The following is a 27262-nucleotide window of genomic DNA, read 5'->3' on the forward strand; positions in this document are numbered from 1 at the left end:
GAGTGATTAAAGTGGAGTCTGTGTCAAGCAGCTTTAACTTCACTGAAGTGAAACAAAAACAGGAAGTTTTCTGAACCCTTCTGTGGCGAGGAGGCAGTTCCTTTTCTTTCTTTGTTCTTTAACTGATCTCAGAAGAGCTCAAAGAATTAATGACATTATCAACAGATGAACGTGGTGAAAATCAGACACAATTTAGTTTAAAATGAAATACTATGAAATCTGCTGCTGCGAATCGAATTAACGTAATCCCACAAATACCGTAAAAAAAAAATGCTCTGTCATGCAACAATGATTTCCCATTAACTGCCATCAGAAATCATAAAAACACTGAAAACATGTTGACAAAAAATATTTTATTTAAAAAGAATTCTACCTACAAACAGGTGGAAATAAAAGCTCTCTGAACTCAACACAAAATGGCTCATTCTCAACAGTGACTGTAAACTTGGACATTAAATAAACAAAAAAAAAAGGTTGTTGTAAACCTGTTTGTGTTCTTTAACTTAACAGCAGATAGAACGCAGTAGTCAACAGGGGAGGAGCTGAATCTTCAGTTCCCTGAAGCTGAGATTCATTCAACATTTATTTGAATTAGTTTCCTCCATTCAGCATTTTGGTAATTTATGGGGAGTCCTTCCTTTAGTTCAGTTTATGTAGTTTATAAAGTAATTTACGACGGTGTGGATTTATTATTCTGTGTTTCACGTCTCTGTAGTTCTGATCGGCTGCTCGTTGAGCCTGATTGGATAATAAGTTCATGAATTCCCTAAATGAAGTGGATTTTTTTAGTGTTTCCTTCCATCCTGACAGTGAAAGTCGTTGCTGGTGAGTTTTGTTTCCACTCGCTCCTCCTTCAGGCCTTTTAGTCTCTGACTCAGAGCAGCTGAACACGCTTTGGTTACATCTTGGTTTGATGATTTGTCAGAATAAATGAATCAAACTTTCAGTTCTGCTGCAGAGGGAACATGAACATGGAGACGAACAGGAAAGTTTCAGTGTTGTGAACAAACAGTCAGGATTTTGACTTCCTGTGAGTCCTAATAGGGGAACAGGTTGGTGACAGGGAAAGCTGGGGGGACTCTGATGACGGGGACAACTACTGAGGGCAATCTGGAGGGAAAACCTGAAGGAGAGCAAAGAAAAAGGAAACAAAAACAACTGAAATGTTGGAATGTGGCGATGAGGATTTAATGGATGGATGATCGATCGGCTGATGAGCTCACCGTAGGCAGGGAGGGCGCCTGCAGGGCTGTAACCATAAGGAGCACCAAAACCTGCAGAGCAGAAGACACCGTCATCATCCGCAGCCTGGAGTCCAACAACAACCTGCTTTCATTCATACATTCTGGAGTACGGTGGCCCAGATGGGTCAACGCCAGTCCTGAGTCCACCAGTTCAGGTCAGATCAACGAGACGCTTCAGTCGACGGAGGATTTTGGTTTCATGTCACCAGCTGTTCCTGTCCTCACCATCTCCTGTTGCCTAGCAACAGAACATGTCCCCCACCGCCACCACCACCAAATAACCTGAGGTTTGAATATTTCAGCCATGAGCTGAAACACAACATTTAACAGTGTTTTTTATTTGCCTTATTTCCCCAGAACAGGATCCGTCTGAAGGACAGGAACCGGGACAGTCCAACCGGGACAGTCCAGCCGAGGACCTCTGAGGACCTCTGAGGACCTCTGCACAGTCACCCAGATCTGGTTGTGGATCAGACTTACCTGGGGGGATGTATCCATGCGTGGGCGGGGTGCTGATGTAGGGCGCTCTGGGGATGATGGGGACCCGGGGGGGCCTGGCGGCGAGAGCGGGGAGGGTCAGCACCGAGGTCACGGGTCTCTTAGGCTGCACAAAAACACATACAGGGATCAGAGTCAGGATGACATCATCGTCTGTCAGACCAATCGCAGCGCAGGGGCGGGTCTCCGCTCACCGGAGGGTTGGGCCGTTTCTTCTTGCTGGTCGTGGACTTGGAGCCGGAGAAGAGGCTGTTGAGGGCGGCCAGTGCGGCGCTCGCTTTGGCTACTTTCTTATTGGGACCCGTCCCCCGAAAAACCTGCTTGTCCACCTCGACCTGACGGAGAGACACGAGCCGACGCTCAGACGTGAACCGTCATAAATGATTCAATCAAAAAATCCCAACTTTGACCATTTTAACGTTCCCACTTGGATCAGAGCTAAATCCTGAGACCAGGTGCTCCTCTCCACCGCAGATCAGACGTTAACTTTATGTTGCGACCTCGAAGGGGATCATCAGTTACCCACAATCCTCTGTCCCCCTGCTCTGATGGAGCCTTTTTCATGATGTTGTAAATAACATTACATTTATTTATTTATTAAATAAAATAAATAAAATTCTCGGTGACGTTTCCCGGACGCTGACTGATGATTAGAGGAAACGTGCCTTTAAAAGCAGCGAAACAGGAATCAGTCTGTTTAATGTTCAGTCCTGTTGTGGGATTACGAGGCGTGTGAAAACGTTTCCCTCCTCAATTTCTAATAGGAGGCTCAGGAAGTCGTACCTCGATGATGAAGCGTTTGTCGTAGCTGCTGCCGCTCTCTGATATCAGCTCGTACTTCAGGCCGCGGCGTTTCTCGTTCAGCTCCATCACCGGGTTCTTCCCGCCCGCTGTCAGAATGGGACCTGGAGCTCTGGACTGCAGAGACAGACAGACAGGGTTTCTGATTGGATGACACTGATGAGTTGAAGTGCAGCTGGGATTAATGACAATCTCCGTCAGTTCACGGGGTCCAATGACGCTGCTGAGTACTTGGTAATTATCTGTGTGTGTGTTCCCACCTCCTGTGTGTCCGTGGAGGAGGTGATGGAGGTGGAGCTGGAGCTGGTGGACATCCTGTCGTTCTTGCCTTCGCCATCTGACTTCTCATCGGCACTCAGGGAGTCCACGTCTGTGTCGCTGCTGAGCACATAACCCAGAGCCTGCAGCGCCTGAGGTGGGAACAACACATCCCACACACACACACACACACACACTTTGATTACCACACATGAAACATTTAATAGCCTGGTTTGCTCCAGCTGTCTGCTCCCGTCACAACGTCAACAGCAGCAGCAGCACAGACTGGCTGTGGTGGATGTGTGAGCTTCAGCTAAACCTTCACCACCGTTCAGGTCTTTGTACACCACAGAAGAAGAAACACACACACAGCAGTGATGCTGGCTCTGCTGTCTTTACTGAAAATAAAGCTTTAGGACTCTGCTCCAGTCTGAACCTGTGGTCGGGGTTTTCAGATCTGGAATGTGATTTTCTGTCCAATCATTAGATTTATTTTTACGTTTTTTCTGAGAATGTAGAATTTTGTAGAAAAACAGATGAATGTTAACAGAAACACTTTGACGTTTGAAGCATTCATATTTACTCTCCAGTCACACGTCTCAGGATTGTGTTTGTTTCTGCGGTCTAAAGACTTTGATACTGATGAACAAAACAGGAAACGATGCCTTCACTGTCCTCTGTAAATACCTTCAGGGCCACTTGCAGCTTGGCGGTTCTCTTGGAGTTGCCGGTGGCCTGGTAGGTGGTTCCCTGGATCTCCACGGACATGGTGAAGACCGGAGCGTGGACCGGTCCGGACTGGGACAGCAGACGGTACTGGAGACCAGGATGGATCTGGTTCAGCCGCATCAGAGCGTTCATGGGGTGGTTTGGATCTGTCATCCTCCAGTCCAGGACTAAAAGAGGAGAGAGAGTCATGTCAACTGGGAGAAATAAGTCAGATTGCATTGAGGTCTATGGGAAAATGAGGGCTTGAGGACAGACCAACCCTCACTCCTAAAAAACCAAGATGGCTTCACATCAGACACGTGACGAGTAAAGAAAGCTGGAAAACTTCCTCCACAAAACCTGTGCACACATAAATGAATGCAGCATTGCAGCGACTGTACTTAGTGCCTTAATTGGATACTTAAAGTAAATGAGCAGAAACAGGTTTTTCTGAAGGAGACAAACGAGGACACGGGAGGCGTCTGAGCTCGGACTCTGCTGATGCTCAATTTCCCATCATTAAAATCAGAGCGGTAAGAAATCAGGCCGAGCGCCGACTCCGCTCCTGACTACGGCAGCCGGTTCATTGGCTGAGCAGTTAATAACCAGTGGATGGGGCCGAGCTGACGGGGCCCCCCGGGGTGACGCGGGGGCCACTTCACACCTCCTCTGCTTCCTCAGAGCTGAGCAGTGATATCTGAATTGAAGAATGAAAGCGTGACACTTGGTGACATCTATTACAGGAAACCTGCTGACAAAAGGACTCACTCTGTAAACACTTTACAACCTGTCTGTGTTGATTTTTAACACACACAACATCTAGAATGCACAAGAGGGCTCCACAACCACACAACGAGCACACCTCAGCCTGTGAATATGGAACTGCACTGCAGATACAGACGTGATGTTTGACTTTCCATTCGGCGGTCTCCTGAGGGTTGGACACCGTGTTCCTTTTTTTTTAAAGGTGGCTTGAACAGGTGAACCTGCAGTTGTTTATTGCTCAGACTCTCTTCAGTTCGATGCCGTGAAGTGAATCCTGGGACGGTGGATCTTCAGCTGCAGCCTCCGAACTGGGATAACCAGGAAATGCTGACATGGTCGTCGACGTCCCGCCGGGCGCCATCGGGCTGCGTGGAGCTGATGGCTTGTCTTCTGTCTTGCAGCCACTAAATGTGATGACTGAGGCTCAGACAGACGCTTCAGACTCAAGTGCTTCGTGAAGAACATGGATGGAGACGCAGCAGAAGAAGAATGTGACGGACAGGTGCTGGGAGGAAGAGAGGGAGGTGTTAACACGCTGTGTGTGTGGGTGTGGGTGTGTCTGTGCGTGTGTGTGTGGGTGTGTGTGTGTGTGTGCGTGTGTGTGCGTGTGTGTGTGTGTGTCTGTGTGTGCGTGGGTGTGTGTGTGTGTCTGTCAGGGCCCAGGAGATAATTGTGCGGCAGCAGTCTTGGTTTTACTCCCTCTCTCCTTTGAACTGGAAGCAGATGGAGTTGCCGGAGAAGATTGTCCCTCTGAGGGCCGATTTAATTCCTGTGACATCCAGACGGGGTCATACCGTCATTCAGGCCGGTCGGACCCGATCAGGACCAGGACCAGGGCCAGGACCAGCAGGAGATCCTGACAGGAAATGGCTTTGGTCTGGTCTCCTGGGAGGGAGTCGGCCTCTGCAGGTTTCTGCTCCGGCAGCAGATTGCAGGCCGGCCCACCTCTGACGGGACGTGAGGCGAATATTTGATCATCACTGGTTGATGATCAATGAAATCTCAGCAGCAAGAACCAAAATCCATTTTCCCTCCTCTCTGAAAATTCATGCTGAAATCTGGAAGTCGCCTGCGAACAGGAAATGGTCAGCGTGCTGACCAATCAGAGGGCAGAATCTGACTTTCTGTGGAGCTGAGTAAACCTGTCGGAGTGCTGATGGAGGAGAATCTCTGATGACTTCACGCTCTTTGCTCCTGATGCCGTTACCAGCTGAGCCACTGAGTTGGATTCGAGGCGGTTCAGGTGGGGGGTGAAGTTATGACCCTGCTCAGACTCACCGCTCAGTCCGCAGTCAGTATCGACTTAAGTGCTGTTAGGAGACAGACTCGGACTCAGTCCCCCTCCGGGACAAACACAGCAGCTCATTCACTGAATTTTCTCTTCACGTCAAATTCTGCCGTTTTCATCCAAGTTTTGTATCTGAACACTACAACTGTCCCGATGTCTGGAACGAAAAAATGGATGGAGATGCAAAAAAGTGAAGCCATAAATTTCCATTTTCTCCGATGACCATCAGGGGGCGACTGCAGTGGTTCTAAAAATTGAAGTCTATGGGAAAATGGTTGCCTAAAATGACTGAAGACTAAATTAAATCTGTTTCTAAACAGCAGCTCACCACTCATCACATGGAACAATACTCCGGCCACGTAAACATTTGATTGGTTGAGAAAGTTCATGTGTTGATCCAAAACACACCAAGCAGGAGAGAGAGACTCCATTTCTAAAGACGTAAAAGTGAAATCAGTCCCTGAAAGCAGCAGAACAACAATCTGTTTGGCTGTTAAGTGATTTCTTTGGCTTCTGCTCCTGTGGAAAACAGCTGGACACCACGGCCAGTTACTAATAAACCACAATGACTATCAGGAAATCTCTGTATTAGAAAAATTGAAATAAAACACCCACTCATTTATTTCACTCTGCATTAAAATGCAGGATGGATGAAAAGGGGACGAACGTCTCGCTGCACGATCGCTCTCTAAATGCAGCTCTGCAGCATCACAGACGATCAAACGGCTCAGAATAACTTTCCTACCTTCTCTGTATTGATTAGAAACCTGCATTTGTTCACCGTCCCGTCAGAGCACGTCTGCACTCGGAGCCCTCTGGCCCAAACACAGGATTTAATCTGAGGCTGCCGCGGCCCGATTCATCGGTCTGCCTCCAGGTGTTTGTCTTCTAAAGGCTGTCGGGTGAGAGGAGGAGGACTTAAACGGACAGTGAACCGAGCCGGTCGATGGTTAAACTCACCTTTCATCCGTTTGATGAAGTCTCTGTCATCTGACCCGACGTCCTCCCGAAGCCTCTTGTGACAACTTCCTGTAGAGCCGCACACACAAAGGACGAGTGAGATCGGACACGGACACACACACAGAGGGAGAATAAACCAGTCGACACAGATCAGCTGTAGCATTATGACCACGTAGAGATGAGGTGATTAGTGTTACCTGGTTACCATGGATACCTGTCAGCAGGTGGGCCCTATTCACTCTATTAGCTTTCTGGAAGCAGAAAAATTGTTCAGCGGTTCTGGTTGCTGTGTAGTTTGACATGTAGAACCGACCTAAACCTGGTTCAGACCAAAGATATTCCCGGTTCAGCAGGTTTGGAGATCACCAACCCGCTCAAGGTGTTGACTCAGCTCCAAATTCTCCAGATCTCAATCCAGTCCTGCATCTGTGGGATGATCTGGACCAGCAAGTCCAGATCAACTGCTCAGCTGCTCAGCTGCAGAAGTCTGGAGGAGTCCAGACCTCCGGGATCAGGATCTGGACCAGGTGGTCATAATGTTCTGACTGATCTGTGTATGTGTCACCACTAACTAAAAGCAGAATATAGCTGTGAGGTGGAAATAGAAACTTGGGCACAGACGGAAAACAGACAATATAAATACACACCTTCAGAAACTCTCGGTGAGGGTTTACTGGCAGGAAGAGGATCCATATTCAAGACCTTGTAAAGCTGTCCAAAGGCAAGGAGGCGTAACGCATGCTGCAAAACACACAAAAACACACACACCAGACAGAATAAGGCCACATCACTGACTTGGTAACGCAACAGAAAACCCCCGGTGCACTCACTGGAGATCAGAGAAATAAACAGGCTGTGCAGATGCTATTTATTCTGCGATCAATACGCTTTAATTAACTTGTGCGAGCGGCCGTCGTTTGTGTAAAACAGCTACTTCTGCTGGGAGGAACACTCAGTGGGCACGGATGAAGGAGGAAGAGAAAAAGAACAGAAAAATATTCCCAGATTTCCATTTCAGGGCCTTTTTCAACAGGAACGGAGTGGGCGCCGCGGAGAGTAAACGGTGAATTTCCCGCCTGGGGGCAGACTTTGTTGTGCTGTGCAGTGGCAGCAGCGGTGGTGTGGGCGTAAACGAGGAAGAGTGTTCCCACGCTCATTATGTGGTTAATTAAGCTGCGAGCTCGTCAAGCCTCGTGGCACTGTGGGGCTGCTTATCCGAGGTCAGAGTCTGGGGCTTCTGCAGCCACTCAGCTATTTATAGTGCTGACGTGATTGTGGGGCTTTACTGGGGGAGGCCTCCTTCAATCCAAGCGATTGGGGGGGAGGTTAATCGGCAGATTTCTTAGAAGAAAGTGCTGACCTTGGTGCAGTGGGCAGTGCGGAGGCCGATCCCGGTGAGACGTGAGATGTTTGAAGGTCTCAGGAGTGTCGTGGCCGAAGCCGACTCCTCCTTTCTCCTGACTAATGATTACTCTGTTCGGTGGCGTCTGCAGGAAGGGGAGTTTTACAACGCTCCGAGGGCCGGAGGTAAAGCAGCAGACTCTGTGTCTCTAAAGAGCTCTAGAAAAAAAAAATGGATTTAAAACTTTCTAAATGTTTTTCCGCGCAGATTAAATTTCTCTTAGTTAAGACCAGAGATCGGGGCCTGTTAATGGAGGCTGTAAATGTTCAGAGCCCCGGAGCAGGGAGGAAAATCAAGGTGGGAAACGCTTCTTAACTAATGTCAAAGTGCCTTTGAGCAAAGCATTAAACCACCAACGGCCCCGGTGGGAGAACAGCGAATGAATTAACGCCAGCACACTCCTAAAAATGACCTCGGTGTTTCTCAGACTTTTTCAGCCACTGACATAAAACGCAGGGACGCCCTCACAAACTTCCCCACAACAGAGAGCGCCACGTAACAAGATCTGGAGCTGTTCCAGTGGCGGTGAAGGGACTGATGGACCGACCTGTGCGCTGTGTGTGATGGCGTCGGCCTGCTGGGCGCTGAGGGCAGACAGGACGTCTGTGGGTTCCCGCTCACAGGGGTCGTGAACTCCTGGACCTCCTGTCAAAAAAAACAAAAGCAGGTCAGAGCTCGGCTCCACCTGCCACGTCAGTGCTGAGGAAAACCCGGAACCAGATTTTAAAAATCCAGCCACGAACTGGCCGCTGCACAGGGACACAGCGAGGTTTCAGACAGGAAGACATCCATTCGTGCACATTTTGTTCAACCGCTGCTCAGAATTTCTGTGAGCGAAGGAAACGTCTTTCATGTTCCTGTGATTCCAGCAGCACTCTCCAGGAGGCCTAACTCCGCTCTGGAACACTAACCAGGTCACAGCCAGATCTGGGTCACATCACAACGCATTCATTAGCCACTTTTCTTCCTGTGCCTCCTGAGAGTTAAAATCTGCTTGTTTGTCTGCTCCCTTATTAAAACGTGGTTTTCAGTTTTCTGTCTCTGGGCTGACTCTTTTTTTAATGTTAAATGTATGATGTGATTTGTTTCCGTGGGGAAACTGGAGCAGGGAGCGCAGACGTCTCACATCTTTATTTTAAAATTCACTCAGCTCTGTATCACAAAGCGACACTTACGAACATCATCAGAAAATCTGTGCTGATGGTTCAACAGGCAGAACATCCACTGACCCGTTCAGTCAGTCGGACCTGATTAAGTGACTGATATCGTGGAAACACTGAAGCTGTCTCCTTCATCGATGAGTCGTCCTGTTCCTGGGAACAGAAGCTCTAATGGGTGGATGCAGCGATGAAAGCAGAAATCCTCAGGACTCCATCCCAGGGATTCATCCTTTTAACACCGTATGTGGTCAGATATGGAGCTCAGTCAGATCCTACGCTTCTGTTCTTATATAAAGAAGCCTCCGTGTCTTTTTTCAAGCATCCTTGCTGATTTTAATTTCAGCGCTTAACTCTGTAATTTCATTTCACTGCTCTGAGCTGAGTCTCTCACTGACGGCTCAAATATATTAATTTCTGTCAGGACGGCTTTCATCTTCCTACAAGATTAAAACGGTTTAATGTGTCGAGCAGAGTGAATATCATCCGCCGCCGACACAACAGTCTTGTTCGTGTGGCATTAGAGAAAAATTCTGTTGGAAATAAAGAATTCAGTTTTCTGTTGAAATAAAAAGCTCAATGTGACTTTTTACCTCATGCGTCCTTGTTAACACCGAATCCTGTCAAACACTTTGTGAGTGAGTCAGTGAGGTCTGATTCAAAGCAGCACAACAGGCTGCTCATCCTGACCGCTTTCTCTCTTCAAATGAATGGAGTCTTCGTGGTGCTCCTGAAGATCAATAATGTTAAACACTCTGATGTGCACCGACCGCCCAGCAGTCGAGGTTAGAAGCTCTTTGGTGCCTTCTGACTCATCTGACAGCCAGTCGTCTCCAAAAATCTAACTTCTGAGGCCTGGATTCAGATTGGAAACATGTTTTTCTGGTCCTGTATTCTAACAACTGCAGGAAACACAACTTTGATTTATAAGTAGCTTCTAAATGTAACCTAGGCAGTAATCTGTGTTTGACGGAGCGATCACTGACCTGGCAGGAGAATCCCTGAGGCGATGCACTCCATGACACGGCGAAGGGCCTCGCCCGGACCCAGCGGCCGGTTACAGGTAGCGATGGCCTTCTCACAGATCAGCTCCAGAGGCTGCAGACGACGAGCACAGAGGGGAGAGTCAGCGCAGAATAAACCTGAGTTTTCTATTTTAAAATGCCGTTCTGATTCACATACCCATCCTTTGAGCGGCTGCCACACAGGCAGTCTGTTGCAAATGTCTCTGAGGACCCTCAAGATGACGACGCAGGACTTGAGATCTGTGACTCTGGCCTGGAGGGGGCAGACGGACCGAGGCTTATTAACAGCATGAGCTGCGTTTCAAATCAGGATTCGGGCTGAGCAGCACTAACTCCATTCCATTTCCAGATATCTTCCTGCTGCCTGAAGTTTCAATATGCTGCTAATACCAATACAAGCGACTGAATCATTCTTATTTAAGCTGTCTGTCTGAAAAGAAAATGTTCTGCAGGCAAGGACAAACATTCAGTTTGAAGGTGCTATGATTTATTTATCTGCTTGGAAAAGAGGATATTTTTCATCTGCAGTCACACTAAAAAAACTGGATTAAAGGACAAAGTTACTGGGTCCATCTAGAAAGATGGAGAACGGCGAGAAGACGAAAGAAGAATATCAAAGTTAACTATTTAACAAATCTGACAAAATGAGAGATGTATTAAAGGTCTGTGCACGGAAGCAACAGGCGTCTACCTTCAGACTACATGGGGCCTTAAAATCTCAATATATCTTTGGGAGAAATAAAGGCATGAAATAATAAATTGACTTCTTGGATTTTGGATTAACTTTGTATTTTGATCGTGGTAAACGATATCTCAACCTAACAGAGGAAAGTGTGGAGCTGAATCCAGGCAGACCGACGTCACTAAGTGTGTCTGCAGTTATTACGTGTTCATACTTTGCTCTTAGTTGCTGGGTAAATATTTTCTGATCTTTGAAACCTCCTTTGTTGACTAATTCTTCTGCTCCATTATTTGACTCACTGGTGAAGTTTAGATGAAAAACCTTTCCCAAATAGAAAATCCAGCAGATCTAGCTGCGACCTTAAAAACCTCAGTTCCTGAACTTAACCATAGAATCAGTAATGCTGTTTGAGTGAGGATGAGGAAAATGAAAAACGTCTGTAGTAACATCATTTTTGTGTTTCTTCTAAATGTTCATACAGTCAAAGGCTCGACTCTAATCTGAGAAGCAGAGGACCCCCCCCTGCTCTGCTTTTGAAGGAGAAGACCGTCATCACCTGGAACCATTTGGCATGTCGGAGCGAAGCCAACGCAGCCTGGCACTTCAGCCTGTCCAGGACACCTTCCTCCTCGTCCTCGGCCCGGTCGTCCTCCTCTGGAGAGAGGGACAGGATGACAGAGGACAGACTGAGTGCGACCCGGCGACCTCGCTCGCTCGCACACAGACACGCAGGCAGCAGGGTTGGACAGCTAATTATTAGGCAAACCCACTGATCTGACTGAATGAGTTGAGAGGGAGGAGGAGGAGGAAGGGGGGGTTGAGAGATTCCATGATTTTCTGGGGGGGGCTCTCATGCACAAGGCGGGATTTGTCATAACATTGACAGGAGGAACCGGAGTAGATGTGAGCGCATGCGTCTTGCCGCCCGGCCGGAGACTCACTCTAGATGCAGATCAGTGGCTGAAGGCGATGGAACACGCCAGATTAGTGTGTTATCAATTACGACGCAGGACGAAAATGAGAGCATGGCAACAATTCAGGACCAGATTAGAAGAACTCTTTAGAACCCGGCTGGATTCAGAAGACACTAGCTCAGGAACGTCTGAGAGCGGGAGAGGCAGGACGTTAGTTATTCTACTTGAAGAGAAAGAAGTCCTTCTGCTTTACAGGCAGCCTGCTCTGCACTTTTCTGGAGCGCCATGCTGGTATTTTCACTCTTGCGGGGTCGGTCAGATGTTTATGTTTGACTGAAACGGTCTCTCCACACCGGGTTCCTGTGGGGAGCACTCCTGCCATGACCGGAGGCCGAGCCATGGGAGAACGACAGCAGAAGAAGAGTGACAGCAGATGACAACGACAACATAAACATCTGAGAGTGAGAACGCCACCCTGAAAAGAAAGTGAAGGCTGTCTGTTCTCGGGAGCAGCTAAAGGGGGGGTGCCCACTGTGGGACAGTCAAGCAGACGAACAAAAGGGGGAACAGACTGCAGACCACACGGCGGCGCTCAGCTCTGAGGGCTCACAGGTTCTCAATGATCCCCTTCAGGAAATCTAAGATGGAACCTTCTCAGCAACAGGAAACCTCGTCTTTGTTCTGGAGAAGTGTCCTGTCACCCCGGAGTCACGGCCGTTACGGTCCAAGTGAGGAACAGCCGGCCGTGACTCATCCCAAACATCTCCAGGATTCAGCTTCTGATTGGTTTTTCTGTGATTTGTCAGTGATGCGAGCGGAGGAGCGGCGAGTGTGGCTCAGCAGTCTGTTGCCGTAGAGATCGTAGTGAGAGCTGAACAGGATGGAAGAGGTGGAAGACAAACGAAGGAGCCGATGAGAGACACAGGCGTCGTCCCGTGTCGCTCCTCCTCCAAAGACCAGGAGTGACGACCTTCTGTGCTCTGCCCCTGGGACTTCTGGGTAACGGAGAGGAGGGGGAGCCTGCAGGCAGCGGTGCAGAATGCCAAACTACGATGTAACATCAAACTTTTTTTAATCTACCACTGAGTGCACTGAGTTTTTCTTACTTGGGTCACCTGGAGACCTGAAGAATAAATGAAAGTGGGAACTGAAACTAAAAGCAACAAAAATCCGTTAAATGACTTTTCTGCCTTAAAGTGTAGAAACGGTTCTTAGGGCCAGGTGTCAGGATTAATGGACTGCTGCCACTGATTTTAAAACTGATGGCTCATATAAAACTACAGAAAACCTTCTTTGTGACACAATTATCAATGTGAACCTTTTTCAACATTCGTTGCATTGATACAGGGAGGTTGGTGAGATAGCCGCTCTCAGAACAACATAAATGTGACAGATTATCACCTCAGATTAAAATAAATGTTTGTTGACGATCAATTTTCCAGATATCTATAGTAACAGATTGAATATTTTCATCTCGCAGCTGATTTTGTCATTTGGTTTCCTGCTCTGATTAATTAACTTTCATTTACTGATGGCTCTCTTTAATTTAAACACACGCCGCCTGAAAGATTAATAAGATCTGATTCACAGCGATAACACGGCTGCAGCTGGCCAGATGGCCCCTCGTTACACGCGGCGGGATTACAGGGCCACAGTTAAAATGGAAATGCATGAAAACTTTCTTTTCTATCTTTCTATGTTCCTGAACTTTGCGGTGTGTCTCAGAGGCAGATCAAGAAGGAAGCATCACTCCGGTCAAGACCACATACAGATCAGGGCAACCCCCACTAATTTCTCCTTGACATCATCAGCATCAGCTTCAGGGACTTTTGATTAGTGACCAGAACATCAGATTAATTCAATTCACACCGTTTTTTACCACATGAAATTATGGGATGTCATTCTGGGCCAATAGAAACTGATCAGTAACAGGTCAGCAGAGCGCTGGGATATGTAGTCATTTTGTCCCTTTAATGTGTGAGCTCGGAAGCAGACATGGACCAGAATTTCATGGTGACCCAGAGAGAAGTCCAGTCAACAGAGGGGGGAGAGGAGGGGGGAGAGACGGGGGGAGAGAGAGGATCATGTTTGAGGCAGAGAGTGAGCGGGCTGGTTTGATTTGGTGGTCGGGGAAGCCCCTTGTACCCGGGGTTTCCTGCTGCCGTGTGCCTCCTCAGCAGCGGGGGTCGCAGAGAGCTGTCAATCCACACGACGCGTCCACCTGCGGAGCTACGGCAACAAAACCAACAGTCAGTGAGCAGAGGCCGGCCACAGGAAGTACACTGAGAGGCAGAGGAGGAAGGTAGACGGTTACTTCGCACTCACAACAGGAAACACTGCTCGACGTTCAGTGAAGTCACATAACGGACTGATCGGTTTAAACTACAAACACGTGTCCGTTCATTTGGCTGGATACAAACAGCCGAACAGAGGTGATAACAACGAAGGAGAGGGGAATGAAACACGAGGTCACCTGAGCTCACCGATGAAAAAAAAACCTGCTGAATTCTGGGAAAAGGCTCCAAACTACAACCAGCCCCGGGCCAAATGACTTTTTATCGACCTCGGCTCCTTCAGCGTCAGTGAACGGGCCTGTTACCTGTTCAGGTCCGCAGAGGAATTATCTATTGCTGATCCCTGACGTGAGTCTGTTGGTCCATAAATCCAAAGTTTTTGGCCGAAGTCCAGCTCAGGCCAGAACATTATTAAAGTCTAATTAAAGAAATGGATTCAAATGTAACTGGAATTTAATTTGTTTCTGTGCCTGACTTCATAAATTTCACAGATTTACCGAGCTGCTCTTTCAAACCGGCTTCCTGTCAGAACCTGTCAGAATAAAAGCACTGCTGTTGTGTCTGTCATTCACTCAGCTGGGCCTCTTCAGGTGCCTTCAGGCAGGACGCCCAGCTCTGAAGCAGTACGTAACAAACCCAGATGAGACAGTCCTCGTCGGAGCCCTCATTGTGACTTCAGGCAACTTCAGCAGCCTTTCATTTGCTTTTCTTTCATTCCCAAACAAACACTGATGCCAGACCAGCACGTCACCTTTTCCTTGGATTCGTTTCTGTTTCTGCTCTAAAATAAAGTCTTTTTCCAGCATCGGAGACAGGATGAGGCCTTTTTCTCCTCCCCCCGTGTGCTCAGATCTCCCTGTTCACCTCTCAGCTTTCAGTCCTTTCTTTGTATCTCCCTTCACAACTTCACCCAGATCAGCTCCCTTTAAAGGGTCAGGTTTCGTGACACTTTAATACCTTTAATACCCCCCACCACACGCACGCACGCACGCACACAGACACACACGCACGCGCACACACACACACACACACACACACACACACACACACACACACGCACGCACGCACACACACACACACACACACACACACACACACACACTCTCGCTGTTTTCATGTACGGATCAAATTAAAAAAGGGAGGGGGTCGGTACCTTGTTCTGTGCCGTGGTCGTCTCTCATGGCTAAGGAGGAGAGGGTGATCTTCAGGGTGAGGCGGGGGTTTTTGGTGCTGCAGACCCGGATGGCGGCCTCGGGGACACACGACCACACCTCGTATTTGTCCTCCGTCATTGTCTGGAAGAAAAAAAAAAGCATGATTATTCACCGATCGAAGAAACACCGAGGCGGCGACATTTTTGTTTCATACACACTGAGGCTGCAGCAGCACAATGAAGCGTCTGGAATGATTCTTTAAGAAGATCAATTAGAGCTTCATGATGTGGAAAAAATCTGACTCATTCAGTTTGAAGGCTTGTTTTTGTTTTGGGTAATTAAAGAATTCAATTATAACCGTGTGACTTTTGTTGAATAAGATCAGCAGACTGAAGTGTCAGGGGACGACTCCTCTGTCGTCCAACTCCATTGAAGTCTATGGGAAAATGTTCAGAGTTCTCACTTGATTTATTATCTCAGTAAGCGTCTTTCTATGAAGTTATTACTTGTAATTATTCTCTATTTATATATTTATAAGAGTTTATATGGCAACAACATTATCAAAAATTATCAGCAGATAGAAGACCCAGTTTCTGGAGCAAAAACTCTGGAATCATGGATTATGCAAACAGATCTGATCTATGTTAAAAGGCATTAATTATGGATACAACAATATAATTAAAGCATGTTTAAAGAGTGACATTATCTGAACTGAGTCAGTTGAAGGTTCTGGGCTCTAACAGCAGACGCTGGTTGACCCGGGCTCATATTCCTTGACGTTGGAGGAACCAGCAGGCCTTCGTCTGCAGGGAGGAGGTATTTAAAGGTTAAAGTCAGCAAGAATATTTTTGAATAAAAGGATGACGAGGAGTAAAATACCTATGTATCTCATTTTTGATGATTGATTGTGTTTATATTCAGTTCTCAGGCTCAGACCTGACTTCTTTTAAAGAAATGAAGGTCCGCCTGCGTGCCACTGCCGACCTGTTGTTTTTCCACAGGATTGGTGTTTCCTTCAGGGACTCGTTTTAAAGTGCATTCTGTCTATCTCGTCTCGATGAGAAATGATGGACACCATCCAGCCCCCCCATCCTTTTTCCCGCCTGCCAATCTCCCTCAGCTTGGCCCAGGAAACGAGCGCTTCAAACGGCTTCCTCCGCTGATGATGGAGCACACGTAGCAGCCCCACAGGTAGTTAATGGAGGTGAGGCGGCAGGAGGCACATTCTGAGCTTCGTGTTTCTGCACAGAGGGGGGCGGGGCCTCTGAGGTGGGGGGGCTTCCATGGGGTTATTATTTCTGCGAGGCATTGCACTGCACTACAATAACAAACCAGGGGTGTGCGGACACTGTGGTCAGGAGGAGTGTGTTCAACAGGGGGGGTTCAACTTCAGCCAGACGCCTCAGAGAAACAGAATGATGGAGATAAACTGAGACGAGTGTGAGGACGCTTCCCTTTCATATCATCTCCTCTCCTGAGCTCTTTCATATTCTGGAGACATCGGATGTTTCTGCTCTAACTCTCTCTTTGAGTGCCACAGAAGATAAATGAAGGATTACAGAATCAAATGACGACCAACTTTCCCAATCTTCTTTTTTTTTTTTTAAATGAGCTTGGTTTGAAATGTCAACACAGTCCTATATTTTTAATCCTTTCATTGTTTGATTAGTAATGTAATGCCGACTGAGATAATTGTGGTCAGAGCAGAGCGGGGGGAAAAAGACGCTGTCCTGAACGCTGAACTCAGTTACCATGTTGGCACTTCCTGTTCCTTTCTGAGTATATTTTAGGTCAGATAATTCCTGACTTCAGTGGTCATTTATATTTGGTTAGATCTGTAAAAGTCACCAACATCCCAGCAGCTGTGAAGTCGGTAAAGCCACGTGACTCCCTCATCTTTTAGAGCTGATATATCATCAGTCAGCTGAGCTGATGATGAGTAAGCTGTGTTCCTCAGGGTGTCAGTCTCCTCCTCAATGTCACTTCAACCTCCTGCACTTTCATCACACATGAAGAACTTTCAGTTGGCTCTCTGCTGAAGCTCATGTCACAAAGACTTTCCACCCCCTCCACCTCAAGGTTTCATGGCTCGCCACTGCGGCACTGAGCGTACCTGGATCTGCAGCGGGAGGTTGGCGCTGATGGTGACCAGCAGCATTTTGGTGGGTTTCTCTCTGCACATCAGCACCAGCTCCAGGTCCATGTCCCCTTTGATCAGCAGCCCTTTGGCCACCAGGCTGACACGCGTCACCCCGCACAGCAGCGACGTGGCGTCCGGCCTGAGGGCAGATGGATGAACGCCAGCGTCAGACTCTCACAGCCGTGCACAGAGTGTTTAAAGCTGCTTTTACAGGAAAGAAACCATTTCCTCCCCATAAACAGTGTGTTCGCCAAGATTACAAAAATCTGAAGAGCCACCATCCAGTCTCATAAAGAGCAGGTCTGCAGGTGGTTTCTGTCTCTGGTCCACTACAGCAGGAGTGAGTGGAGTTTCATTATGATAATGATACCACATTGATTTATGTCGATAATATATCGTTACTTAATTAGGTTTCAGGTTTCAGCTGAATTCCGCTGAACGGACATGTTGACACATACAGAAGCTCCTGAACGTGAGCAGATGATGAAACGTTCATCGCAGGCACCTTCATGGTAGCTTGGCTGTACCAACACTGAGTCACAACAGGACAAACAGTCTCAACCTCTGTGTGGATGAATTTACGACTGTTTGATCAACCGATCATCACATTTACTGCAGAAATGTAAAATTCTGACTTACAGCTGAAGGCATAAATCACTTCTTCACAGTCTGAACACACACTTTTGATAATTTACTGTCTCGACAGTCTGACCAACAGTTGGCTCAGTGCTTTATATACCAGCTAAAATAACACATACTTCGTCTCAGCGGCGGCGGTGTCCTCCTCTGTTGCAGCGTCCTCTGCCCCATTAGCGGCGGCGGTCTTCCCTGAGGGTTCGTTGAGGCCGTCCATCCAATCGGAAACTTTCTTGAGGGCACTCTCCACAGTGGACACCAGCGTCTGCACGGCCTCCAGCTCCTCTGGCGCCGGATAGATGCTGGCGTGCTTGGCCATGACATGGCGGTCGTCGTTTGCAAATGATCGGAACGACCTCTGGGTTCGGAAGATACACTTTTAATTTTAGGATCATTTGTGGCACAGAGCAGGTTTCAGGCTTGGAGGCAGAAATCAATAAAAAATATCTGATTATCCAACAAAGAGCTCCTGTTAATGGGACAATTCATTGATCAATCATTGTCACCTCAAATGAATCTGCAAAACATCAACACACTTCAATATCATTAAAGGTGCTGTATTCACCTTTTGCTGCCATGACTGACATTAGAAACGTTTTTCTTTAACAGCTGTGTCAAATGACTCCATGTGCTCGACATCCAGTTTCAAAAACAAACGTGCAAATACTTCTCATTTCTATGTGTATATATTTATATATATCCCCTTTATTTATTTCAGAAACGGTGGATTCAGATCCTAGTATGTTTACATATACCTGCCAATTAAACTATTTCTGATTCAGCTTTAATCGTCTCTGAATGATCAGCAGTCTGATTTTATGGGTGAAAGAAATAATCAACGCTCTTCCTTCACGTGATAAAAATACAGAAATCATTCTGAAACGCTGCTGCTGTTTCCCTCGACTTCCTCCAGAGAAGAGCTTTTGTCTACAGAGGGCGCCCGGCCCAGATACAGGTGGAATCGGCTCTGTGCTGTATTTGTCAGGCCTGACTGCGTCAAACCGAGCGTTCTGTCCAAGGTCAAACTGCCATCCCGCTCAATCATCACTTCCTCGTCAGCTCCCGTCCTCCTTCCCTCCGTTTTCGTCTCCTCCCTCTGCCCGCCTGAGGCGTGTTAGCGCCCCTCATTATGGTGAGTTATTTATGACGGGGCTTTAATAATTCATGGCCATGAGTCTTGGGGGCTCGTGCTGGAGTTGTGAGGGTCATTCATCACGACCTAGCTAATCTCTCGCTGCGCTGCCGGGGGGCGTTCGAGGCTGTGTAAGGCGAGCAAGTGCGGGCAGCGTCAACAACTGCAGCACACAAACGTACACGCAAACATTAACAAGATCGAAATGAAAGATGAAGACTTTCATCCCGTCAATGATGATTCTGGATCCCGGCCCGGGCACGTTCTGTTTTATTTGTTACCTACAAGACAGCTGGGAGTTGAAACCTGCGCCGCAATTACAATATAATGACATGCACGGCTCTAATGAATTGCTTTGCAGGGTTTGTCAGAGAAGGCGGCTGAATGATTCCTTTAACAATTTATTTTCTCTTTAATGTCACACAGCAGGACGACACATCACACATCCAGGTTTGCTGTATATGAGAGGTGCTGAGTGTCTGTGAAGGCAGCACTAAATGAGATGATATACAGATATGTGGAAGGTTACTGATCATCTGTATACATTTTATTCCTCAATCTTCAGCTGGAGTTTAATTGAAAAGGTAACACATAGCTTCATTAAATGTCAGCGTCATCTGTAGGAACAACTTCAGGCGGCACATTTTAGACCAATGTTTATATAACGTATATAAAGAATTCTGATGTTGTAAAAAGTACGGCACCAAATTCACCGGGAACTTTTACGCTCCAAAAAGTTTTCAGTCAGTTCAATCCGTTTTGTTTTTTTTTTTGGTTTCAGTTTTTTTGGGGGGGTTATCAATACCTTGTGTTGATATTATAGCTTTCACTAAATTTAGTCATCAAAACCAAAGATGGTCAAAAGATCATCGAGGTGTGATGCCATGCAGTCTTTTTGTGTTGAAGTCTATGGGAAAATGTCCCTCCTCCTCATCAGTAAACATTTTCCTGATGAGTTCATGGTCTCAGTCTCTAGTTTACAGTCTTCAGTACAAGAAGAAATATTTCATTTGCTGACGTTCATTTAAAAAAATGAAAGAGTCGTGAAGAACTAAAAAAGGACTGGCCTAGAAACACTTTTTGTCGGTGTTATTCTGATTTGTGTTGCAGGGCCACCGTAGATACTCAGAAATCAAACTGGATGTCATGACAGAGCTGACAAACTACAAACAAACTACAAACAGAGAGATGGAAGCTCACCATGTCCAGGCAGTGGGGGAGGTGGGGGGGGGGTCTAGGTGAGGACCAGGGTCCCGTCTCTTGGCCTCTTCATGCAGTCCGGTGTCTCAGCTGTTGGTCAGACTCACTGATGGAGGAGGAAGAAGAGGAAGATGAACCTTCACATGGTTATTTCTCATCTTTGTAATGTTTTGATCCAGGATTTAAAGCTTACTCTAAGCTGCTCTGAATGAGCATCAGCTAAATGCTTCACAAAGGCTCAATAACTGCCCCTCGTATTTCACAGCAGATCCTGACATTTTCTGCATTAATGTCTGCTCCCGTGGTTCCAGATGTTGAACCTGCTGCAGGGATTTGACATTCAGCTCCAACGAGACACCAAACTACTGTGTAAAATCTGATCAGATGGTCTACTGGAACCACAGAACCTGAACTTTATGGACGTGTCCACTACAGAACACCGTAGAACAAATATCAAAGTCATTTAATTGGTAATAGGACAGAGCAAGAGTCGTATTTATATCTTCACCATTTTCCTCTTGTAAAAAGAAACTCAGAAAAAAAACTACTTTTGAATATGCCGACTCAGCTCGACAGGTTTAATGTCTCAGGAGATGTTGAAATCATACAGAAGAAGCTGGAAAAGTAATGCTTTACATGGTTTATGTAAAATGGACTTTCTTTATGATCAAAGCAGAAACAGCGACATCGCACTTTATGCTGTCTGGGCCTTTTAATGAAATTAGTCCAAATATATTCCGTGTTAAATAAATCAGATGCAGCTGCAGCACCAGCCTGTGGTGAGGCCATGTGACAACATCCAAGGGAAACCAACGGGGTCGAGCTCAGAGTCAATTAGATTCTCCGTCACCTTGACCTTGTTTTCAATGACGGAGCCGAGCCGCCCCGCCCCTTCCTGCCGCATCCCCCACAATCCTCCTCCGCTCTGTTTGCACAATCCCTTCAACCATCCAGTAAAATAAACACACATGGGTGCAACTGTTTGCAGAGGAGTATCAGAAAAAAAAGGATGTGGATCGATGTGACACAACAATTACTGAGCCATCTGCTGTGATTTCTGCCTTTCAAAGCTCCGACGTTCCCGCTCACGCTCCTGTTTGGGTACAAAAGCTCCCCAAACAGCAGAACTTCAAAGCTTTTACATCTGCTCAATAATGGAGGACGAGGATGCGTGTGAGGGACTGAGAACCCAACACATGAATAACAACAAGCTGGAGACACACAGACACACACACATCTGCTCCTGGTTCAGGAGGGCTGATGAGAAAATGTGACTTAATGGACTGTTAACGGCAGATTACTGAGGAGAAGACGATGAGCGGACAGGTCGAGGATTAATGTTGGACATTTTTAAGTTTAATTACCAAAGTCTAATTCTGACTCATCGTCAGGCATTCAAAGACGTTCAAAGATATTACCAACCCAGCCTCACTAATGTCAGCCTGAGGAACTTAACTTGGTTGTAAGAGGTCAGAATGTGTTGAAGTCTATGTGTAATTGGCCCTAATTCTCAGCTCATGTTTTCTTCAGGATGAAACCAAATGACAAACTTGTTTCCGTCACAGAAAGAATCTCGACTTTAATGAATCCTGATTGAATCTTCGTGTTCAGTCTGAAGCAGAATCCAGCTGAATCAATCCAGTTTATCTCAACTATTTGCGGCTCATGTCGTGGGAGGAACAGAGGGCAGCGCTGTGTGGTCTTTCTGAGGACAGCGTTAGATAATGTCAACTGTTATCACCGTTTTTAGACAGCAAACGTGGTCGTTTACAGCAGAAACTGTCAACACATGAGCGTGGTGACTGCACAGGATCAGAGGAAAGCTGCTGGAAACCTCCGCTGATCCAAAGTTCTGCTGTTATTTCATCTGATAGCAACACAATAATGAACGGACTGAAAGTGTAACGGTTTTAAAAAGGGATTTTCATTTCTGCTTAAATATCTTTCTGCAGAAGCTGCCGGAGGATTCGACGCACACATCCCCCAAATGTCAACAACACGCCTCGCAGACATGCACATCAAATGTGCTGACTGTTTGATCCAAGCCGCAGCCTGGACCAGCATAATTCCTGCTTCACACATCACTCTGACAAGAAGAGCAGTCGGTTAATGTGATGTTTCCTGAGACCATTTCACACTGATATCATCTCCAACTACCTTCAACTGCTGCAGGAGCTGATTTCTGACCATGATCAGCCCAATTATCTTCACTTCCTCTGTGAGGCTCTCTCAGCAGCATACACTATAAAAGGTAGACCTCCATGTGGTCTTTGATTCTAAATCAGCTCCAGGTTTTATATTACTACAGTTAAATTCCCAAAGGTCTGTGAAACGCTCACATCTGCTATATTTTTACCAAATCACTCAGAAAACAGCGAGCCAATCAGAGCAGAGGCTCAGATCCTCTTTTCTGATTGCCTAACTGACCTTTTGCTGCTAGATAAGATTTTTAGATATATTTTTTTTGGGTTCTTAAAACCACAAATATATCTCCAAAAGAACTGCTGAAGGTAAAGTATGGACTTTAAATATTTAAGACTTACATAACACCTGAGGAGACACCTGACAGATACGAAGGGAATTCAGCCAGAACATCACAGAAAAACATCAAATCCTGAAATCCGTGGCACAAGGACATCGGGCCATCCAGTACCATCTCCACCAGCAAACTGTATTCTGCTGCACTTTTATTAAATTCCCTGTGTGGGCTCATTTTCTAATAACCTTTCATCTCCCTGAAGAGGGGATGTGATTAAACGGAGATAATTAAGAATACGGCAATGACTTTTTAAGGACGTTGACGGTGCTGCAGTGGTGGCAGATGGCGAGCTCAGCATGTGACAAAAAAGACAACGCTGATTTGAAAAGGAAAAAAAAGGCGAGAGAACAAATGAGCAAAAGCTTTTTTTCCCCTCCATAAATAAAAATAGACTTTCTCTGCAGCTCTGATCTGCTTCCCATAAATAAAGGCCACAACGGTGCAGGATATAAACACCGAGTGCATTCACTCCCACTGAGTCAAGTTTATTAGCATAGTCCTTAATCACAGTTAGCGCCTCAAAGGTCCTCACAATGCCCACGTCATGAGACGGTAAGTGAAAATGACAAACTTCTCCAACGAGAACAAAAAAAAACCAAAACTCAAAGAGCTTTCCATTTTGTTTCACCAAACGTCAGTTAGCGCCGTTAAACTCCGGTCTGCAACAATTAAGGAAAGACAGTTGGAGTTAAATTCATTCCAGCGTGGCGATGTGAGTTTTTATGAACAGGCACATAAAGGTTCAGCTGACGTTTAGATCCTGATCTGAGCCTTTAATATGGAGGATCTGCCAAAAGATGCTCTATAACATTTATATTTATTATATTTTTACTGATTTATTCACAGCTTTCCAGTGCATACCCATGATTCCCAGAGTATATTTACCAGATAATCAATTTTAAATAAAACAATCGGGACATTTGTAATAGGGATGAGGAAATCAATTTTTATTTTATTTTATTATCTCCAGTCAGAGAGTCAGACTGATCCAGATCTGATCAGTTTATCACTGAAGTCATTTTCAGATCAGCTGATTCTGTTTAAGGAGGAAACAGGAAGAACCATCAGGAGGAATAAAAACACGCCTGATATGCCTGATTATCTGTCACATTAGGTGGATGAATGCTGACTGAAGGCGGAGGGTTTTATTAGTCCTTTTCCCTGTGGAGCTGAAACACGACCGGAGTCAGAGGTCGCACAGCAGCTCTGCTAAAAACGCATCCACTCCTGCTGCTGTAATGACTCCGGACAGAAAAACACTCCACTCCGGCTCATCGGCAGGTATCATCTCCCTGATGATGCCTCCATTTTGAGGAATGTTGGCTGAACCAGGAGAGGCTTTTATTTTAGGACTGTGTTTATTTAGGTCGTTTTCACTGCAGGGAAACTTTTACGAGCAGCCTTTTATGTTCATACAAGCCTTCAAATAACGCCTTCTGCAATCCTGTGAGCCTGCAGCAGGCAGGATGGGAAGTAATAAAAAAAGTGTTTGTGACTAACATTTGATCTGACAACAAAAGGCGCTGCAGTCTCTCATATAATATTCCAAGTGCTGGGATGACACGTTTTCCCAACTCTTGGGCTCGCTGCGAAATGATTTGTCCCAGCTGAAGAACGACAAACGCCCTGAAATCCAAAATAACTGAACACCAAATCGGGACAGAGCGACAGGACTGAGTGAAATTTTCTGATGGATAAAGCAGAGTGACCTTCCGTCTGCAGCCTGATGCTGCTTCACCACGACGTGTGGAAATATGAATGTTACCAGCTGGGAGTGTCTTCCACTATGACAGCAGATCGCACTAAATTAGATTTTGATGCTGCAGTGTCACACTTCTGCAGAGCCACATTGATGTGTGTGTTTCTCTGCAGCAGGTCAGTAACACACCCATCCAAAAATTCTAAATATTTTTAATAATGCCTGTTTCACTGACCTGATGCTGCTCCGTTTCTCCGACTAAAACATTATTTTGTATGAACATCAACATCAGTCTCTTGAAGGACTGACACAACAACACTGTTTTTGGTGTGTTGGGTGTGTCCAGGGGACCAAACCTGTTTGGCTCATGCTGCAGGATTTTAGTCTGGGGTGGAAGATTAGAAGCACCACGTGTGCACTTTATTCCACCAACTCTTTGGGCGCCATCGGCGTGGTGGACTTCTCTCCAGCTCACAGGTACTGTAACCCTGAACGGTACGACTCCTCCTCCCCCTCGCAGCAGAGAGCACATTTAATTGGATGCACAAATTCCCTGTGATCTCTTTGCAGAGCAGAGACGTCCAACTCTGCTGCAGAGCCAATAAAACTCCACTACAAACGTTCTAAGAGTGAGTCACGGCTGGCGGTGGGCTGCAGAGGAAACGTGTGTTTGCCTTAAAGGACACATCGTAATCTCCCAGCATGATCTGAATTTTAAAGCCTGATCTGAAGCAGGAGATGAGGCGCCAACGATGTCTAAAGTTTCTGAGGAGAATGTGACAAATGACAAAGAGATTGTTGAATTATTTATAATATTTATAAGTTGGTCTGAGATTGTTAGTGTATACAGGATTTTTTTGTCTGCTCGTTTTCTGAGATACTACCTCCTCTTACAGAGAACTTTTGATGGGAAGTCTTCAAAAATGACAATTTTATAAGGAAAAACAGAAGCATGGTGAACAGAAACACCTTAACATGTTATATGAAAGCACGATCAGTTTTAATATTACAGGATTGTTGTATTTGACTGGTTCGTTTAGCTGTTTCTAATAAACTGACAACTTTACTCTAGGAATGTACAGGTGTGTTTAACAATGATGAGACAAAACGAATGCCATCCTTCTCTGAAACATCTCTCAGGAGCGTCTGGTGAAACAGAACGAGGCACCAAATCGTGAAAGCCAAAATTGGAACCGAAAATTCACGTATATGAACGAGCCTGGCGCGGCCGTCAACCAGATGACAGACAGATAAAAAGTGTTGACAATGTGAAAAAGATGTTATTTAAAGCAGCAAAATTCAGAGGATGTGATTTAAAAGCCTGACGGTGGAGGAGCTAAGTGAAAATAATGTGTGAAATTTCATCAAAATATGTTAGAATGTTAATTAACACCCACTCGTCTCACTGAAGGAGCCGCCATTATCCTCCACCTGGAGCTTTTTTTAAATAAATAATCAATCCTCAGCAGAATGACGCGGCCCTGACGTCTGTTTTTACTCTTTACCGAAGTATTCAAACAGATCAACGAACTCTGGACTCCTCTAGTCCTTGGTGGTCCAGCTCGTCACGCAGATTGCAGGACTGGATTAAGATCTGGGCGCCGTGAACTGGTCGTTGATTGCCAAACCTCAGAGAATGAATGACCCCTGACCCCGTGGATCAGCAGTTTTCCTTCTTTGGACCACTTCCAGTAGGTCCTGTCCCCTGCAGATCAGGAACTTCTCCATCACAGATGATCTGACTCAGTCTTTTAGTTTGCTGTTTAACGGGCCGAGGAGGAGCGTCAGCCCTCACTGCTGTTGTTTTTCTTTATTTGTTCACATCTGAATATGGAGTAGCTGTTTGTTTGTGCAGAGATGACTTCCTATACGATCATACGAAGAGGATTTACAGACCGAGACATTGGCAAAAACGAAGGAGTTGCGTAATGTCTGTTTTGATTCGACAGAGACGGGGAGTGAAATAGAGATGCAATATCTGATGCAATATGCATCACAGAAGCAGCGAGGGCTTAATGCTGGAGATGGAGATGAGTATAATTGAATAAATTCAGTCCACAAAAACCTCCGTGAGATAAGAGGAGGAGACAAACTGCCAAATCTCCACATAAAGCTGCTTGCGGCTGCCTCGTGGCTCGTTTCCACGCCCCGCAGCCTGCCTTCAGCAGGGCGTCTCTGCAGGGAGCGGCGGCGGAGGTAAGGTTTGGGCTGGCCCTGGAGCCGGGCTCAGAAACCACAGATGCTTTGTTATGAAACAGCAGCTTCGGTGTTTTTATTTTTTCCACTGGAGGATTAGACCTTCATTAATGCATTAATGGATCAGTGCTGTGGGCCTCCAAACATCCGAGCAGGCACAACGCTCTCATCCCTGTCTGGGTCTGCGTGGCCTTGTTTTACTAACACCGTACCTGTTGGAATGGAGGAACATCATTTCATTCTTGATTTGGGTGAAAATGCAGAATAAGATGACAATAAAGGAAATTTGAATCTGAGCTTCGTGGTGACGTTTTTAAAAATTTTATATGGAAACACATAATAACAGTAATGACAGAACTCTAAATACACTACGCAACTTCACAATCAACCTGTTTCACCCATCTATGCCTGAGAAGACAAAGAATAAAAGGACAGGACTCAGTGCAGAAAGAGAAAGGGGAGTTGAACTGTGGAAGTCAGGATAATGTCATAAAGTAAAATGTAAGCGGCAGTCACTGCGTCTCGCAGATAAAACTGCCTCTGTATCAACAAAGACTCGAATGAGGATCT

The 27262-nt window shown here is 46.2% G+C and overlaps 1 protein-coding gene across 1 annotated transcript in view; it reads right to left on the reverse strand.

Annotated features, from left to right (window-relative positions):
• Positions 1-344: 344 nt before the first annotated feature.
• Positions 345-27262, reverse strand: part of LOC115048555 (spermatid perinuclear RNA-binding protein-like) — a 37875-nt gene continuing 10957 nt past the window's right edge. The window contains exons 2-18 of the mRNA XM_029510113.1: positions 20259-20364; positions 18049-18284; positions 17264-17429; positions 15150-15291; positions 11345-11442; positions 10264-10359; positions 10068-10179; positions 8472-8569; positions 7170-7263; positions 6523-6591; positions 3489-3697; positions 2804-2953; positions 2526-2660; positions 1937-2077; positions 1725-1848; positions 1224-1274; positions 345-1123 (exon numbers count right to left, since the gene is read on the reverse strand). Of these exons, the coding sequence (XP_029365973.1) occupies positions 1038-1123; positions 1224-1274; positions 1725-1848; positions 1937-2077; positions 2526-2660; positions 2804-2953; positions 3489-3697; positions 6523-6591; positions 7170-7263; positions 8472-8569; positions 10068-10179; positions 10264-10359; positions 11345-11442; positions 15150-15291; positions 17264-17429; positions 18049-18284; positions 20259-20261 (2010 nt within the window). The 5' untranslated portion in view covers positions 20262-20364 and the 3' untranslated portion in view covers positions 345-1037. The remainder of the gene's footprint in view (positions 1124-1223; positions 1275-1724; positions 1849-1936; positions 2078-2525; positions 2661-2803; positions 2954-3488; positions 3698-6522; positions 6592-7169; positions 7264-8471; positions 8570-10067; positions 10180-10263; positions 10360-11344; positions 11443-15149; positions 15292-17263; positions 17430-18048; positions 18285-20258; positions 20365-27262) is intronic.

This window comes from Echeneis naucrates, chromosome 9, assembly GCF_900963305.1.
Source record: "Echeneis naucrates chromosome 9, fEcheNa1.1, whole genome shotgun sequence".
Taxonomy (NCBI): domain Eukaryota; kingdom Metazoa; phylum Chordata; class Actinopteri; order Carangiformes; family Echeneidae; genus Echeneis; species Echeneis naucrates.